This window comes from Propithecus coquereli, unplaced genomic scaffold, assembly GCF_000956105.1.
Source record: "Propithecus coquereli isolate 6110/MARCELLA unplaced genomic scaffold, Pcoq_1.0 Scaffold57, whole genome shotgun sequence".
Classification (NCBI taxonomy): Eukaryota; Metazoa; Chordata; class Mammalia; order Primates; family Indriidae; genus Propithecus; species Propithecus coquereli.
The window spans coordinates 6028362-6048801 of record NW_012151618.1 but is presented as its reverse complement, the minus strand read 5'-3'; the positions used below and the strand labels follow the sequence as shown (position 1 = coordinate 6048801).

At 34.7% G+C, this 20440-nt stretch overlaps 1 protein-coding gene across 2 annotated transcripts in view; it reads right to left on the bottom strand.

The window, feature by feature from the left end:
* TCF12 (transcription factor 12) overlaps positions 1-20440 on the bottom strand; it is a 349621-nt gene that overhangs the window by 59211 nt on the left and 269970 nt on the right. For both annotated transcript variants that reach the window (XM_012658059.1, XM_012658058.1), the window contains exon 8: positions 18786-18838. In XM_012658059.1, the coding sequence (XP_012513513.1) occupies positions 18786-18838 (53 nt within the window). The remainder of the gene's footprint in view (positions 1-18785; positions 18839-20440) is intronic.

The following is a 20440-nucleotide window of genomic DNA, read 5'->3' as shown; positions in this document are numbered from 1 at the left end:
CTGAGAGACCACAAAGACCCATTTCAATCCTTGGAGAACTGTGTAAAAAGCTTTGATTTACAATTAACAATGCCATGCCTTACAACCATTCAAGTAAATTTTGTCTTTCATAGGCATAGTCTTTCTCTACTGACAAAACAGCTACTCTTAAAATGGCGGGGGGGGGAGGGGGGGAAATCAACCATCTAAAATAAAATTTCCTCTTTCTATTAATTGTTAAAAATCAAAAAAACTTACTTTTTAATAGAAATTGAAGAGGAACAGGGAGAAGAGGGGAGCCACAAAGCACTGACACTACATTTTTGTTCAATAATCACTGCTCCAATCTGAGAAAACTTTTTTTATATTAGTTAATAAAATATCCACCTGTAATAGTTAAGCTCATTTCTTTCCAGTGTCTGACAGAAAACAGAGAGAGTACTATATTGTCTGATAAAATAAACAGCATTATATAAATCCAACTAAGCAACTATGGCTATTAAGGCACAATGAAAATTTTAATATTTCATCATCATTTCTTTACTTTAGAGGGAATTATATGATATAAACATACATTCAGATAAAAAAGAAATTCACGGTAAAGCCAAACAGTATAACCAAACTTCTTTTACTATTCTAAAATCAGTTTATTATTAAGCAACTGTGTAAAATCTACTGTTAAACCTGAAACCTGAATGTGAAACTTAACAGTTTTTAAACAGAGTTGAGACATTAATTAAAAGCTTTTGCTTACACTTCTTCATTCCTTCTCTTAAAAACATATGTGAAATCCATACACCTGTAAGGAAGACCTCCTCTGCCAATATACACCATAGGATCTGGTACACACTATTGCCTAAATTTGAGAGTAGATACAGTAAATCATCAAGCAAACTGGTGGTAATCTAAATAAAATGTGCCCCCATATTCTACTTGTATGCTATAGCAAGGGTCTTTTAAGTTTGTCATTCTAAAATACCATCTTTCTTGATGTCTGCCTTACCCAAAAGAAACTAAAACTGCTTGATAGAGACAGTCATTTGCTTTATTGTAATTAGAAATTATCTTCTATAATAAAGTCTTTTTTCTTTTCCTCAAAAATATTTTTTATGAAACCTAATTTAATCTATGCAACAGCTGTAGCACAATTTTCTTCCTAGGAAGAATCATATTACGGGAAAAAAGTGCACATAGATGGATCAAGTGCTGCTCTAGTCAATGCAGTTGTTTAATCTTTTGCCTTTTTTTTTTTTTTTAAAGGAACATGTCAAGGGTTAATCCTGTGACTCAGTCTGACAAAATGAGTCAGCTGGAGACAGGGCCAATTTTTAAACCTGATTTTAGACAGGCATGCCGTCTGTACAGGAGCTCTGAACTGTCATGCACTTTTTATCCTGAATTGTTTCTACCCACAATTCTACATAATCACTTATATGTTATTCTAAGATGTGATCTGACTTAGTATTAATGTCACCTAGTACAACAATATAAAAAAATCACCAAGTTTTATAGCAAGATAGGCATTATTGTACACACTGGCAGCATGATTAATGAAAATGTCTGAGAATGCTCAAAAAAAAAAAAAAAAGCAATGACAACTTGAAGAGCAAACTGATGATTCCTGGTTTAAGGATGATAGCATTTCATGGATTTTCAAATATTCCTTTTCCCACCAAACATTTCAGGATGTGATGTTTATTGCTATTCCAATAGTCATCAAGCACAGACCTAAACATAAACAGGTAAGAAACAGCTATAATGTGATTTGCCTAAGCAATTTACTTCTTTACTTAAGATTTAGGAAAAGGTATTTTCAAAGAGTAAGAACTGTCTGGACTTCAGTTTAAATTCCAGGCTCCCATACAAAAATTTCTTCTTCCTTCTTATTTTTCTGTTCATTGGGAAATGGATCTTCCTTGGAGAGCTACACAAAATTTCTTGGAATTACCTTTGTAGCATTTTAATCTATTTTATTAGCTCATCTTTATCCTGGTATTTGGATCACTCTAACAGTCTTATCTATTTTTAAAATTATCTTTAAGCAAGAATATTTCAAAAAGTAACAAAATTCTAAACAGTTTCCAAAAGAAAATTTTAACTGAACTGAATTACACATCTCGAATTAGTTAATTAATAAAGGTCAGTTAATGGTTAATCTTACTGTACAGTCTTCTAAAATAAACAGGCAACATTCCACTGTCCCAAAAAGCCAGAAGATCTGGCTGGAAAGTAAATCTAAAACCCACTTGTAGGATTCATGAAAAGTTTCAACATTATTTCTAAGTGAATCAATTCTTGGAAAACAGACTTTCCGAGTAATAAATGAAGCCAAACTTAAAAGTTCGCATATGAATAATTCCACAAATGAACTCTACATTTTCCTTAAGGATAAACTCAGCAAATAATAAATTATTGGCTACAAGGGAGGTGAGGGTAAGGATAGATTAAAGAGGAGAGTAAATGAGCAAATTCAAAGCAAAAGACTCTTCTCCAATGCTTCCTCTTCCTTATTTATGTTGTATAGAGATAACTTGTGAGTGAATGCTGTTTCCTAAATGTGCAGTATTTTGCCAGCTAAATCAGACACCAAAATCCCAGGCTTTATATCTGAACTTATAGTGTAGATTTTTCTAGTATGTTATTTTGTAAATAAAGAAGGTCATTCCTAAGTGTTCAGAAAGTTGATCTTCTGGTCATCTTCTAATATCCTCACATTTTAGAAAATTTACTTTTGCAACAAAGAAAATGAGAATATAAAACTCCAGTGAAATAATGCATCCCTTTCAAACCAGTCCACTAAGACTCACTGCATATTATTTAAATATAATAGTACTATTGATCTGAAACGATATAGTACATCTCCTAATTCAGCAGTCACTTTCATCTTGGCTGATACCCAATCCATCAGTAAAAAGGGTTTCCAATTACTATTTTTCCACTGTATGAAAATGTTAAAAATCAAAGACCTGATTTTGTGATCTTTACATATGTGATGCTCTAAGAAAAAACTGTTCCATTTAAATCTGAATTGTGACTGCCTAAATTTTATCCAAACCAATAAACAGACTTATAGTAGATATCAAAGATTAGTCTGAATGGTGGTATACAATTTATTTGGATTTTGCCTGGGAATCAGAAGCATCAACACACATAAATACACATCTCTCAACACTGTAAAGATGCATGCTGAAATTCACAAATCAGCATCTGTCTCATACATAGAGCATCATATTTCCTACTGTTTCTTTACAAATATCTCAAGGCTAAATTGAGTTTTAGAAATGCTTAATGATTAACAAAATATAAAACACCTATCTGTATAGGTGACAAAAACAATCAGCTATGTAAACTGCATTTTTAGGGCAAAAGAACACTTGTATAATTCCCCTTCTGACAATCATATGCCTATAGTGAGGATGTGTAAAAACAGCCGTATCTCCTGGAGGAGAAAGCAAATAAATCTCTTTCTAAGGTAAATAAATAGTATCCCTCTGACATCAATATGAACAGAACTGACAGATCATATAAAGCTTCTAAAAGGCAATCATTAGCTACCTCTTCAAATGAGAACTGTAATTACAGAGAATATGTAAAACCTGAAGCAAATTGTATGTTTCTTTTCATCACAAGCTCACTATGACAAAGCACTTTCTTTGAAAAATTAAAGTGTGTGTACGGGGGTGCCCCCTGCTCTAATAATTCCTGCATCTCTCGGCTGTCCCTTTCTTTCCCCACATGAATTCAGTTTGTCACTTCTCATTTACCACTTGAAATAACATGGTAAGAGCATCATTAACTATGTTGCAACTTGATAATTTTCCTGCAGATGGCTCTATAATCACAGGACTGCCTAATATGTGTTGGCACACACGGAAAAAAAGATGGGGAGGAGACCCAGGTTTTAAAATTCCGCATTAAACCAGCACTTCTAAAGAGCTTTCAAGACTGGCACAAGGCTTTGAATTATTGACTTATTAGGCAAACTAACAATAAAACAAAACTATAAGCAAACAAAGTTATTATTTTAAATCATCTGTAAAGGTAAACAATTTTTGTGACTGTGGTCTTGGGTCGAGTTAGCTGTCCCTTAAACAAAGTACTACTCATTTTTTTTGTTTCTTCTTTTGGCTTATGCAATTTTTTTCTTCTGAGCTAGAAAGTGCCAGATCCTTTCAATTTATGAGAAATGGAACAGCCCCAAAATATTCTATTTTCAATTTACTTTTAAAGAGACTAATAACATCTGCATCTTAGTCCAGAACTATCTCAAGAATCTGTAATCCAAATCTCTGCATAACTTATACATTATTTGTGGCCCCAATCTATATTTTTGTTTTGGTAAAAATTCTTGCTAGTGGCAGTAATTTTTAATACTTCTCACTGCTGAAAAATTAAATATTGAAGAGTCTACCAAAGCATCCTGGCTCACATTTGTAATGATCAAGTAACAAAGCAAAGCTAATTTTTGGCATACTCACTGGAAGAAATCATGCAGATCCTGAACTTATGAAAGGAGCTATCTTTTTTTTTTTTTTTTGAGACAGTCTCACTCTGTTGCCTGGGCTAGAGTGCCATGGCATTAGCCTAGCTCACAGCAACCTCAAACTCCTGGGGTCAAGCAATCCTTCTGCCTCAGCCTCCCACATAGCTGGGACTACAGGCATGGGCCACCATGCCTGGCTAATTTTTTTCCTATATATTTTTAGTTGTCCGGCTAATTTCTTTTTTTTTATTTTTAGTAGGGACTGGATCTCGCTCTTGCACAGGCTGGTCTCGAACTCCTGAGCTCAAACGATCCACTCACCTCGGCCTCCCAGAGTGCTAGGATTACAGACATGAGCCACCATGCCTGGCCCGAAAGGAGCTATCTTTTAAGAAAGGTTTCTTACTACTAAATTCCGGTGACCATTCTCAACAAAAGCCAAATAATACTTCATTTTGAAAGCACATCTAAGGAAAGGATAATGAACAGGGGAGGAGATGGGAAACAGTGTCAGCAGTGCCTTTTCAACAAACAACAAAGCAAAACAAACACTATCTGACTACTATTTAGTATGCTTCGCCAGTGAAGGTGGTATGTTACCCTAATAATGACAAGTGTCCTTTACCAGCCAGATTGGGAAACATACAAAACTTGGAAGAAACACGTTAAGCCACTTAGTCTATGTATCTATGTCACATGTATATGCACTAGAGCAGAAAAGTATTCTTTCTACCACTCAATAGTACTCTATATAAGATAGGTTGCTCAGGTACCAGAACACTGTGGAGTTTTACCATATAATGCAAATAAGTACTAAACTAGGAATCAGGAGACAGGGATCCAGGTTTGAAACTCTGACTCTTAGGAGGCATGAAATCTTAGGGTAGGTCATTAACTCTCCCGGCGCTTAATTTTCCATTTCTGCAAAGTACAGGCATTAAACTAGGCCGAAGATTTTCTAGCCATTTCACCACTAATAAAACATTTTATAGTCTACTCTACCCAAAAACTCTGAATTCCTATTTTGAAAGATTTTTGTCTCCCAGACTTTTATGAGTTATGAATATTTTTCTCTCAAAAGGAAAAATCAAAGCCATTCAGAACTTCTGATTAGAAGGGAAATGAAGCATTGCCACGCTAAACTAAAATAACTCTAGTGAAAAGAAATCTGATGTTTAAGTTAGCACAGTTACTTTATTTCAGTAAACTAGACCAGCAGTCCCCAACCTTTTTGGCACCAGGGGCTGGTTTCATGGAGGACAATTTTTTCACAGACAGGGGATGGGAGTGGGGTGTTGCTGGGTGTGGGGGGTGGATGTGGTGCGGAGCTCAGGCAGCAATGTGTACCCGCTTCCTTACAGGCCACAGACTGGTAATGGGCTGTGGCCTGGAAGTTGGGGACCACCGATACTGGACAATTTATTAGGTTTTCTGAACCTAATTAAAACCTATTAGGTTTTCTGAACTATTTTAAGTCTTGTCATATTACTGTTTCTAAAGACCCACGGTTGTGATCCACTGGCATAGATGATACCTGGTGTCCACACCAATCTTTAAAGTTGTATTTTTATAACTGTATCTGCAAATGGCATAATTGAAAGCCTAAATCCTCACATGAAATGAAAGGCTGATCCAAAAAAGAAATCCAAAAACATAATTACAACTTCTCAGTTCTAAGAGTCCAAATTCTTTGTATTCTAAAAATATTTATGCCAACAAAAGAAGTATCTGTATAAGGGGCTAGTTATGGAATTTTGTTGCCTAGTAATATGTTCAGTTAAAACTATTATCTTTCTTAAAAGATATGTAGTATCTGGAAAAATGGTAAAAAAAATAAAGGGTTGATGTCTTACCAGTAGCTGATAAGTCTTACCTAACTCTGTCACTGTTTAATTTACTCAATACCAATTTTGGTTTCTCAATAATGTGCAATTTTATCTATAGGTCAGACATTTTATGTTTAATATCACATCATCTGGAAGATAGAAGATTTGTGGCTATGTACTTCAAATAAACATGTAAGCCTCTTCAGAGATAGCTTTGTTATAATTTTAGCAAGTAACAAACAATTGAGTCAATGTGAGAGCTCATTTTAATAAGTGGGCTGTGGCTCCTGCACTACTTTGTAATGAAGATGCTATGCCTATGATTTGCTTCTAAAAAAAAGCATGGTAAATGTTTTTAAAACACAGTGGGTTAAAATATATAAATACTTACAGTTCTCCTTCTCCTGAAGATAATTCAGATTATCCAGTACATAGCTTATCCCTTCTCTGAGTCAACTGAGCAGAGTCCAAAAAGAAAGAAGAGCTATGGCTGCATGGCTAATCATTCAAGTTTGTTCATACATTCAACAAATAGCTACTAAGCACCTCACTATTCTGCACCTTAGTGCTGCAAATACAGCAATAAATGATATAAATAAAATCCCTGCTTTATCAAGTTGCTACAGGGTGATACAGGTAAAGAATAAACAAATTAGGTTATATCAGATGGTATTAAATGCTATAAAGAAAAATACAGCAAGGAAGAGTGAGAGGGTGCTGCAGGCATGTTGCCATTTTATACAGTATGGTCACCAAAGATGAAAGATCCCCATTGATAAAGTGATATGTGATCAAAGAGAAAACTAGCCATATCGATACTAAGGAAAGTATGTTCTAATAGAGAGAAGAGTAAATGCAAGGGCCCCGAGGCAGAAGTGTTCTTGATATCTTTAAGTAGCAGTAAAGAAGACAGTGTGGCTGGAGTGGAGTGAACGAAGGGTAGACAGGTGGAAGATGAAGTCTGAGAGGTAGCAGGGGACAGATTAGGAATGGTCTTGTAAGCCATTTTAAAGACTTTGGTTTTACAACAATAAGGGAACCTACTGGAAGATTTTAAGCAGAGGAATGATATGATCTGACTTAGATTTCAAAAGGATCTTCCTGTGTTTAAAAAACAAAAAAGAAAAACAAAACGAAACTGAGAAACGAGTTGGGAAGCTGTTGCCATAATTCAAGAAAGAGATAAAGGTGGCTTGGACAAAGATGACAGCAACATAGGTGATGACGAAAGGTTAGATTCTTGAAGAAAACTTTAGTACAGGAAATTTAGTTTGGGAAGATTATCACTGTTTCATCTTTACTTCAGTGAACCTACAACATTTTTCCTTTAAAAAAGGGTTTCCTGTATTGTGGTTTTCCATACTTCTCTGTCAAGTGAGGGTCATGGTCCTAATATTTTTAATTAGGTCAATCTTAAAACAATGTAATTAATGCTTATGGCTGAATTAGCTGTAATTTTTTTTTTTTTTTTGGTGAAAATACTCCTATTTGGGGGTATAAGTAGAAGTTGACTGCATAATTAAGGGGGAATATAGGGCAAACAATTCAGTTTCTTATACAAAGAAAGCAAGTTAACATATTTTTGGTGGTTTGAACAGAGGGGCAGGAAGTTGAGAAGTATATCTTATGGCAGGAAGTCATTAACAGGTGATATATAAAATATATTACAGAGATATAAAATAATAGCTTTGCAGTCTTTATTTTTATCCCTTTAATTCAAAAAGCATTTCCTGAATACTACATTATGTTCTGGGTTGACAACAATTACTCAACATAAAAAATTAAAAAGTTCTTTCTTTCTTTTTTTTCTTTTTGAAATAGAGCCTCATTCTGCTGCCTTGGCTACAGAGCAGTGGCATCATCATAGCTCACTGCAACCTCAAACTCCTGGGCTCAATAGATCCTCCTATCTCAACCTCTCAAGTAGCTGGGACTACAGGTGCATGCCACCATGTCTGGCTAAGTTTTTCCATTTTTAATACAGACGGGGATCTCGCTCTTGCTCAGGCTGATCTTGAACTCCTGAGCTCAAGTGATCCTCCTGCCTTGGCCTCCCAGTAAAAAGTTATTCCTTTCCAAAGGTCTAAGTTATCTTTTGACTATAATCATCTTGAAGACAGGTTCCATATATTATTCATATTTAAACCCCTAAAGTCTAAAAGAGTTCTTCATTCACAGTAAGTATTTAATATTTACTGATTTTAAAAGAAAGGATTCAAATTTTTCTCTACTACATGGAGCCCACTCTAGCAGCAGAGTTTTAAATTCTCAAATTGCCGATTTTTGAAATTTTAAAATATCTTTGGTGATGTTGGAAAAGATACTGATAACTTTTGATTTCAAATAATGTCAAGTGTTTTTTAAAGAAGTATTTTTTATTTCAAAATATTAAAGGGTGCAAATATTTTTGTTACATGGATACCTTGTATAATCCTTAAGTTGGAGCTTTAATGCGCCTGTCACCAGAATAGTATTCACTGTATCTGACAGGTAAGTTTTTATCCCTCACCACCCTCCTCCCTTCTTGGTTTCCGACGTCCTTTATATCTCTTTGTGTCCATACATGCTCATTGTTTAGCTTCCAATTATCAGTGAGTACATGTGGTGTTTATTTTTCCATCCCTAAGATACTTCACTTAGAATAATGTTCTCCAGTTCCATGCAAGTTGCTGCAAAAGACATTATTTCATTCCTTTTTATGGCTGAGTAGTACTCCATCCAATATATATATATATATAAATATATATACATGTAAATATATCTATTATATATATATATCGCATTTTCTTTATCCACTCATGAATTCATGTGCACTTAGATTGGTTCCACATCTTTGCAACTGAGAATTGTGTTGCAATAAACATTTGAGTGCAGGTGTCTTTTTTATAAAGTGACTTCTTTTCCTTTGGGTAGATACCCAGTAGTGGGATTGCTGGATTGAATGGTAAGTCTACACTTATTTCTTTGAGGAATCTCCATATTGTTTTCCATAGAGGTTGTACTAATTTGTATTCCCACCAACAGTATATAAGCCTTTCTTTCTTTCTGCATCCACACCAGCATCTATTGTTTTTTGACCTTTTAATAATGGCCATTCTGATGGGGGTAAGGCCAATCTCACTGTGGTTTTAATTTGCATTTCCCTGATGATTGGTGATATTGAGCATTTTTCATATGTTTGTTGGCCATTTGTCTATCTTTTGAAAAATTTCTGTTCATGTCTTTTGCCCACTTTTTAATGGTGTTGTTTTTTTTCTTGCTGACTTGTTTGAATTCTTTGTAGATTCTGGATACTAGCCCTTTATTGGATGTATAGTTTGTGAACATTTTCTCCCATTCTATAGCATGTCTATTCACTCTGTTGATTATTTCTGTTGCTGTGTAGAAGCTTTTTAATTTTATTAAGTCCCATTTATTTATTTTTGTTATTGCTGCATTTGCCTTTGGGGTCTCAGTTATGAATTCTTTGCCCAGGCTGATGTCTAGAAGAGTTTTTCCTGTTTTCTTCTAGATCAAATTTGATAGTTTAAAAATTATCAAGCACAAGTCAGAGAACTTGAAAAGAGTTTTATTACTTATTTATTATTAGCCTCATAAAAGTTAAAATGGGAACTATATAACAACCATATAAAATTCAATTAAATTACAGAGGTTAACATTGAAAAAATGAATTTTCTAAAGATGGAGCATTCTCTTAATTTTTGTATGAAGCTTTTATGTTTAGCCCAGAAACAAGTCATAAGATTCAAAATCTGTTTCACAATCTTACTTGGGTTGGAACTGATTCCCAAGCAGTTAGCAACTACCTTCAGCTTTAGGTTCTATGAAAAAGCTGGACAAAAGATGTAATTGGGCACATATACATCTAAGCTTAAGTAAAAAATTCTAGTAGGACTGTTTATATAAAATTTAGATTTAAATACTTTAAACCCAATTGTTTCAAATAAACATTTACTAACATATATATTCATGGGTTACTTTTGATGTCACAAACTATCCTGCATAATATTTCCTTATGCGACACTTAAATCTTAGAAAAATTATAATCCCACAGTACCCACTTTATACATTGAGGCTCTACCACCATCCTAGTCAGGAACATTTCAGAATATGGCAAATAATGGTCCTGGAAAGCGTCTGTCAATACAATAAACTCTGGCCCAGTGCCCAGGGCCTTAAGGAAATGATGGAGGGGCTAATGGATCTTAAAAAAATCAGGGACAGGCCTAAAAATATTTAATTTTATTTCTTTTTGTGTCTGCTTTCCACAGGAACTACATTTAAGAAGAAGGTAGGAATGTATCTATTATACTTTAGACATATACTTGTGTTCTTTAAGTCTAGTGTGGGTTGGAAAATTATGGCTTATGTGCCAAATATGGCCTACCATCTATTTTTATATATAAAGTTTTATTGGAACACAGCCATGCCCATTCATTTATGTATCATATGTGATTGCTCTCATGCTACAATAGAAGAGTTTAGTAGTTGTGACAGAGACCATCTGGCCCATAAATCCAAACACATTTACTACATAGCCCTTTACAGAAAAAGTCTGCTGACCCCCGTCTAGCACACTGAGGAAGAGTAGAAATGTAGGCTGTAACAAAGAGATAAGCAGGTTCTAGCAAATTCTTCAGAAAACAATTTCTAGAACCAAATTATTTTTGAAAACTAATAAAATGTTGGCACATTACAGATATTGGGTTATATATTAAAACAAATGAAGTTAATAAAAAGAAAATCTTTGAATGGCCAATACTTTAAATTTCTTTGAAATATATTCAATGACTATAAATGAAAGGGAGAAATCAGAAACCATCTTGGGACTTGCAGTGTTTTAAAAATGCATAAAAGGTTAACTATGAATGAATCTAGGACATTATGGTCCTTAAAATAAGATGTTATACAATTACAACAAATAATTTTTCAAAGTAAAATCATTACTGGTTAAACAAAGGGAGTATCAGTAATGGCAAATTTCATGTCAGCAAATTACTTAGGATATAAATGCTTTCACTAATGTACAATGAAATCCAGAGCCCCAAACATCCCAGTGATAAAATTTTCAATTTCTTAATCTATTCCCTTTTTCCTATACTTAAAAAAATAATCCTTAATCATAGTAGGTAAAAATTAAAACAAAAAAATGGTTAATGGCTCTACTGATGTTGACAGTGGCCTTAAATTCTAAAATTATTTACAGAATTCAACCATGCATCCTTTGAAAAACCATACAAGTTACACACACACACACACACATACACACACACACACGGCCTTTCCCTACATCTGGGTTGTGAAGTCTCAGAGAGCTGAAATACCAGCAACTGAAGAGTTCATTAAGCCTTAAAAGTCACCTCTGAATGAAATTTAGCCATGTTCTTCTTTTAAAAAAGTGGAGAAGTCAGAAAAAAACAAATACCATTTGGTTGTAGAACCATATCAGTAAAAATAACTGGATCCATAGGACTCACTCACTGGTTACTTCTTTTTCTTTTTCTGAACTTGAAATCAGATCAAAAACATTACTGGCTCCTCACAAAAAAATGAACATCTTAGAATTATGGATTAAAAGGCCATTATTTACACTGATACAATTTTGACACTGTTCTCAACAGTGGTTACTGTCAGCATAAACAGTGGCTATTTCTTCTTATTAATGTATGAAGAAAATCTTTCATTCAGTAACCAAACTGAATATAATCTGGAATGGATTATAGAACCACTCCCTTTATATACTAAGATTTTTCTGCTAGTTTGACCTGTAAGGTCAGAGAATAAATTCGCCACTTTGGAATTTTGAATTGCAGTAGCCTTCAAATGGAGACAGCTTGTCTAACAAAATAAGAAACTCTTTACACAGAGTTGTATGCCCTCTGTGTTGTTTGCTAAAGGAACTAAGCAAGTACCTATTCGAACTCATATTCAAGAACTGGAGGGTTCACTCATGAAGTTCAGCTGAAGTTGGTACTGCATGTAAAGGCTGTTTTTCCAGAATCACTAGATTTTTTGCTAGTCTTAAAAGCCTGGAATAATTGTCTATAAACACTCTCTGTTACCTTGGCTTTGAGAATATTTTATTGCTCTTCATCTTGCTATTTTCATGGATAAACGGGAGGCAACAGTTTCTCTATAGTCCTAACCCTGAACCTTTTTCTTACTGGTTCGGATAGCTAGCAATCTTTTAAATCATAGTTGTACAAGTTATTCATTTCTACCAGCCTCAGAAAGTTCTATTTGTCATCTCTTTCCTATTTAAAAGAAAATCTTCATCTTAGACACCCTCAGGATTTAATATTCTGATTTTTTCTATTTCATATTTCTATTCTATTTAGTACATACATGAAAATGCTAGATTATTAGACATGGTCTACTGGTCTTTGTGGTTTGGGAACACCTCCGCATATCTTTATCTAAAAAGATGTCCCTAAATCTTCAAATTTAATACTAAAAATGACTCAAAATTCATATTAATTAAAAAAAAAACCATTCCCAATAAAATGAATTTCCATAAAAATTTTGGGAGAATGGCAGGCATAAATTTCTAAACTATAGTCAATTACCAATTCAAAGGCCACTGAACTCTGCATCTGTTTGCATCAAAGAAGACAGAAAAAGTAGAGCCTAAACTGCTTTTATTCATCTCAGAAGCAAAGAAGTTCCTTATGAGTAGGGTGAGGTGGAGGGTTAGAAAAAAAATTTTTTCTTGATGGGGTGGGGCTGGGGTGGTAAATTACACTTTGAGAGAATAATCAAGAAATTACAGCTTTTGTGGGAATATATATATACACACTTAAAAACAGAGGACAAGGAATAGCATGACATCGTATCAAGAAACAAATAATTGTGTCATCTGCCTATGTATGGGATTATAAACCAGTTATATTCAAAGCTAGTAAGACACCATTTTGACGCAGAATTAACCTTTGATGTTGAAAGATATTTTCAAATACTATGGAACAAGAACACAACTTTAGGTATTTGGGTCTAGGAAGGCATTCTGGAATTTACCTAAATGTTTACTTTCTGGGAAAGACTTCCCAGATAAAACCTTGCTTCTTACTTATTTCAGACTTCTATATTTTCTGTAGCATAAGAAAATCATCTATGTTTGGAAATACTAACACCAAGTTAAGAGATAAAGAATAAAGAACAAACTTCTCTCCCTCTGAGAAATGCTTCAGAGGGTCATAAAGACATTCAACCAATGATTAAAAAAAAGGTGTGTGTGGGGGGGAAGAAGAGACTCCTGAGAGTTCAGAAAACAAAAAATAGTAAGAATGAACACTAGGCAACAGAATTTGATTCAACAACTTTTCTTTCCTTTTGTAGGTTCTTTTTCTGCAAATGACTGCTTTCTGAAAAACAACAGCAGCTATAATTTACCATGCACTATGTGCCAGGCACTTAGATTACACATACAAGTGTAGGTAACATGATCATTTTTTCTTTCATTATAATATTTTACTTTTTTATGTTTTAAAACTTTTTCTTGCTTTCCAACAAAATCTGATAAAAATGAAATGCTGTTTCTTTAAATTTCAAGCTGCAGTGGTAGGAACTAGAAAGAACAAAGAAGGAACACTTACTTAGTATTTATGATATACTAGGCACATGTTAGTCACATAATGCCCTCAAAATAACATTTGAGATAAGCATTATCATCTCCTTTTACAAATAGAAATTTAAGGTTCGGAGAATCAAAAGCAACTTCTCCAAGGTTATAAAATGAAAAGAAGCTGAGGCCAGATAAATAGAACCCATTATCTGCTTGACTGGGAAGTCTGTGCTTTTCTAGTACTGTATCATCCTTTCAGTTGGTGGTAGGTATTTAAACAACAAAGCCAAGTAAAAATAAATTTGATCAGGAAAAACATAACTGACGAATAAACTACGTTTTAAATTTAATATACAAAGCAAGATATTTTATGAATAAACCAAGATATATAATCTCTTCTCTTTTTTTTTTTTTTGAGACAGAGTCTTGCTCTGTCACTCTGGCTAGAGTGCAATGATATCATCAGGGCTCACTGCAACCTCAAATGCCTGGGCTCAAGTGATCCTCCTGTCTCAGCCTCCCAAGTTGGGACTACGGGTGTGCCAGCACGCCCAGCTAATTTTTTTCTATTTTTAGTAGAGATGGGGTCTCACTCTTCCTCAGGCTGGTCTTGAACTCCTGAGTTCAATCGATCCTCCTGCCTCAGCCTTTCAGAGTGCTAGGATTACAAGTGTGAACTATCATGTCTGGCCTATAATTATGTTCTAATGCTCAAATAAAAAGAAAATAGTTTTTGATAGTAAATTAGGTTGTAATCTTGTCCCTATGTGTGATTTCTGGGCAAATTACCTATGTCTCTGAATTTCAATCTCATTTTTTTTTTTTTTGAGACAGGGTCTCACTCTATTGTCCAGGCTAATGTGCAGTGGCATCATCATAACTCATGCAACCTCAAATTCCTGACCTCAAGAGATCCTCCTGCCCTGGCCTCCCAAAATGCTAGGATTACAGGCCTCAACCACTTTGATCGGCCTTCAATCTCCTCATTTTTAAGCAGGGAAATATTAGTTATCCTATAGAGTTGTGCAGCAAAAGATTAAAGCTTAGGATGATAGAGTAATGGTTAACACAGTTCCTCACACATGACGTCCTACACCTGCAACAAAGTGACACTGAGGCTGTAAAGGATGCTAACAAACATATTATGAATGTTTCCCTTTCATTCCCCACAAATTATTAGGGGGAAAAACTGCTCCCAATCCCCACTCAGTGCTTCAAAATTCCCTCAAACTTTATATACTTAGTAAAAATTTGATATAGATGAAAAACAGCTGGTGCACATGCTGAGAACAAAGACTAGAGTTGGTGGTTAGTGAAGAGGAGGGGGGAGAGGAGGTTCACGAACCCTAAAAGTAAAGGAAAATACCCTACAAAGTCAGAGTACCACCCATGCCTTTGAAAACTCCCAGATAACCTTAACAATTATAAATACCTTCTACAATTTAGTGGCCAGGACGCTTGAGTCTTTTATCTAGGGTGGAATGCTATGACAACTTATCCCTTTTCATATCTGGACTGATCTTATGTGTTTCCCCCTAAATCCTCCTCTGGGATGGGACAGTGGATCTGCTATAGGAAAATTACAAAGGCTGCATCTGGTATTACATCTAGTAATACCGTACTATTACTCTTACTATTAGATATAGCCCAAACATGTGTTTGTTTTTTCACACTTCCATGCCTTTTAACTGTCTGGTCCATTCTCCCTTCTCTGACAGATGAATTGCTACTCATCTTTCCAGATACAGCTTAAATGTCAATTCCTCCTGAAGCCATTAGTAAGGTTAGTTCTATCAACCCTATGTTATCAGAGCACTTAGTACACATCTTTATTTGGTTCACTGCTATATAATTAATTCATTGAATGCTTGTTTCTCATATTAGAGAGTTCCCTGAAGGTAATGATGGTGTTTTGTTTTTTTTTTATGATGGTGTTTTAATATGTTTGAATTCTCAATGTCCAAGCATCATTCTATTGTTGCTACAAAAGTACACTTTGTCCAATCTTTCAACCTATCTAGAGAAGTGGAAAATTTCATGTGCTTAAAAACACATTTATTCATCAGGAGTAAAGAAACTATGCTTTTTGGTTATTAACTGAGCTTATCCATTTTAAAACCACAAGTACACAGCATTTTAGAACTGAAAAGAACTTCAGATTTCCCACTTCAAACTTCCTAAGAGCTAATTGACTAGTCCAAGGTTATAATACCAATCAGTAACTGAGCCAGGCAGATTTGGGTAGACTGTTTCCTTAAGGTTACTGACACACTGCTTTAATGATATTCAACACACCCTAATTAGATCTTCATGTAGAAACAGAGGATACTATTCAGTTGTTCTGCAGAGAGGAACGGAGAGTTGAGGTATACATTATACATAAATATAAATCATGGCTTACAAAAAAGAAGTCCTCTTACCAATGCTGTACAGTCAAATTATACAGATTATCAATGCTTTGCATGTTAAGTAACCCTGCCTATTGTTTTTTGTACAGTATTATACTAACTTAGTTCTTTTCCTGTTCCTTAGTGAAAGTAGCATATATTTTACAAATAAAGACAGACTGGACAAGCAGCAAACTGCTGAAATCTGAATGTTACTGTCGAATTTCTAGTTTTGTTTGGGAAGCATAATATTCCAAATTATCATGAAATAAAATACGTATAGTCCATTTTCATTTTTATACTCAATTTTTTAAATAATTCACATGTCGAAAGTCTATAATTTGCATATTTTTCAATAAAAGCATGCAAATAGAAAACCACAACTTTAAATTCCCATTTGTTTTAGATCTGAGAAGGGTATATGGTATAACAATAGTGTTTCCAGAAATTATTTTCCCATTATTTATCAAAGTATCTGTTTTTAAAGTTTTAAAATTTTCTCTTTTAAAAATCTAAGATTTCGGCACAGCATTTAATTTAAAATATACTTTGTAATATATGCTTAATAACAACATTCAATGTGTACTGAGGTAGCTAGTAAAATACAATATGTAAGTGGGCTTGGCTTATGAAATTTATTAATGGTTTTTAAAGAAATCATGGTTTCATCAGAGTTCAGTGGCTTTCCCTTTCTCTGTGGCTTGTCTCAGACACCTGAGACAATACAGAGAACTATCTCCAAGTAGTGAATACTGCTATGATTAGAAATGTAAGGAACACTGGTGACCCCCAGTGTCTATTCTCTTTCCAGGCTGTTCTGCCCATTTTGCCCTTTTCCTTTAACAATGAAAGAACTATGGAACACTGAAAATATATTGTTTCTTAAAATTAATGTCAGGTTGAGAAGAAATGAGATGAATTTTTCATTTACTAATCTGTTTTTTTAACCTGTATAGTTTCACTAAATATTAATATGTAATTTAACTTTTATTACTCTCATAGAATTACAGTAATAAATTATAAGAAAATTGCACTGTTACATGTTTTAATAGTTGTCAGTTTTAATATGATTTCTGTTAATTTAACAGAAATCATCTGTTATACTGCTGAACCACCTACCCCTGCATAGCACACAACTGTTAAAATGTAAATTGCTCAACTATTTTTAGCTGCTGCTGAAAAAAAATTCCTGTCTTCGGGAATAATGATTTGAGGCATTGTGTTCATTTTGTTTATCAAGCAGCTATTCAGCCTCTAGTGGGCCCAAGTGCTTATGTAAGCAAAAGCTTTTAAGAATGCCTGCAGCTGCAATCCAACCTTCCAGGTAGGCTGCAGGTTCAGAGCACAGCTGCCCTAGGCTGCATAAAACTCAGATCCATCTGGAACTGAGTTTCAAAGAGGATTTCAAATTCGACTTTTCATGTATCGCACGATAGAGAAGGCAGGGAAGAACACAGAAAAGAAGGCAGGCAAACAACCAAAAAGATGATATCTCTACTTTAGCCTTAATAAAAAATAAAAACCTCAGACCCATGCTGCTCCTTCTAGATTACTACTTGCCAAGCCGGATATTCCATTCAGTCTATACTTCGATGAGCTGTGACTCATCCGGCAGCACCTGCGCCCATGTGTTAAGTACTTCCAAATAAAAGCCCAACATCCATTTACACAACAAAGAGATGTACCATACAAGGCACGGGGCCTCAATCTAACAGCCTCACTCCCGATTTGTTCTAAGCAAAGGGAGAGGAATAAAAAAACCTTCCTTCCTTGCACCAGAGATTTTAAAATTGTAGGTGGATTTATGATGTGGGTTCATTTACAAATATTTTTACTCCTTTAAAGAATAAAGCATATTTAAAAGCGCAAACACCCCTACAGTATTAGATTATCAAGGCCATTAATGATTGTTCCACCAAACCTTTCCAACCTCCTTCATCAAAGCCCTTTATTCTCAAAGGATACATTTTTGAGCAAAGAGGGATCAACAAACTAGTTGCTTGAAAGCTTTCCTGATGCTAGGCTGAAGTTAGGATAGGCTTAATGAAGGCTTTAAAATCCACAAGGGCTTCACAATGAACATCTGACTTGGTGATTTATGCATATTAATAACCTCAGTCCTACTGAGGCAAGCTGAGCCAAACATGTCCTCCGAATCTTAATGTCTTTAGCTCCATTGGGATTATTACAAATGTAAATTTCTAAGATTTTCAACTATTAATCTCTGTCTGTCCTCCTGTTCAGCAACATAATGACTAATTAAACATCAAAAGACCTGTACAGGAGATCATCTTTGACAGCTACCAGCCTAGTCCTCTTCCCAAGAGGGAAATTCAAATGACAGGGACATGGAGTAAGAAGAGCACATGAGTTAGCTACAAATCATTGCAGAGAAATCTAAAAACCTAACATTAAATGTGGACTTATCTCAATCAACGATTTCATTCAGCAGCAAACAGTTACTGTGTAAAGTATGCCCATTTTGGCAAGGAAATACCGAATACTTGAAATCAGTTTGTTTACCATCAAGTAAAAAAAAGGGTACTTACAGAAGAAGGCAAACCAGGAGGCACCTTTCTGACTTTCTTTGCTTGCAAAGGATCTGCACATAGAAAGTAACATATTTCATCAACATATTAAGAAAAATCAGACTTCAAATGAATAGGAAAACAATTTTTTCCCCTAGTGTCTTTCTTGTTTTCTAAAATTTGGGAGTAAGCAGGGAAATATAAGAATGGGGCTTCATTCTTTTTAACTGGTTCTAGTGCAAAACAGGTTCTAATAAAGTGATACATTCTGCAAATATGTATCCCATACATTTGGGAAGAGGACAGCAAATAAAGAGAAACAAGAAAGAAAACAACAAAATAAGCAGGTATGAATGAAGGGAATGAACATTCCTTAACCTGTTATGTGCCAAGAACTATACTTAGGGACTTTACATCATTTATCCCAGTTTCATTCGCAGAGGGGCACTTGGTGCAACAAGTCATGTTAATAATAAAATTCCTGGCTGGGCACGGTGGCTCATGCCTGTAATCCCAGCACTTTGGGAGGCCAAGGCAAGAGGATCATCTGAGGCCAGGAGCTCAAGACCAGTCTGAGCAACATAGAGAGACCCTGTCTCTACAAAAAAATCAAAAAATTAGCTGGGCATGATGGCATGCGCTTGTAGTCCCCGCTAGTCAGGAGGCTGAATCAAGAGGATCACTTGAGCCCAGGAGTTTGAGGTTACAATGAATAGCAAGCTATGATGATGCTACTGCACTCTAGCCTGGGTGACAGAAAGAGACCCTATCTCAAAAAAAAAAAAAAGATTCCTTAACAGATATAAATTTAGTTTCTGCATCACACTGAGAATCAGGTATAAAGCATATTTAAAAAACTAAAAGCTAATGCTATGCTATAATTTATTATGGTGAATTTTATTTGCAATAAAATTTAAGGAATGAAAAATAAGGCTATAATGTGTAGATATGCCACATAAACTATTAAATGTGGGCATCGATACATACAACATAGTCCAATATTAAGAACATTTCCCTTAAAAATGTGTGGCTAAACTGTAACTCCAGCACTAATTATTGTACAACTCGTCCTTTAATGTTTATATTTATCTCTAGGAAATAACTTGATAGAGAAAATATATTTCTTTCTAAATATAAATCAATAAATGAAAACATGAGTATTTTCATATGCTAACCAGCCTCACTTGGTATTTTAATTTTACTTAGCTGTAAAATTTAAAACTTGTTCATCTTGTTTATTGTAAAATGAAGTGATAAACATAGCTTTCCAATCTTACACGAATAATGGATCGAATTCAGGATTTTCAGAGGGGTTCAGTATTAGAAAGAGAGAACACATGAGGAGGCCGATGTAAAGTATATTTTTGAAAACTGTAAAAATGAGAATTAAACCAGCACAGTACAGTTGTGCCTATGTATCCATGGGGGACTGGTTCCAGGACCCTCTGAGGATACCAAAATCCACGACACTCAAGTCCCTGAAATAAAATGATGTAGTATTTGCATATAATCTACACATATCCTACATATACTTCAAATCATCTCTAGATTACCTACAATACCCAATACAGTGTAAATGCTATGTAAATAGTTATTATACTATATTTTTTAGGGAATAATGACAAGAAAAAAGTCTGTACACATTCCGTACAGATGCGACCATCTGTGTGTGTGTT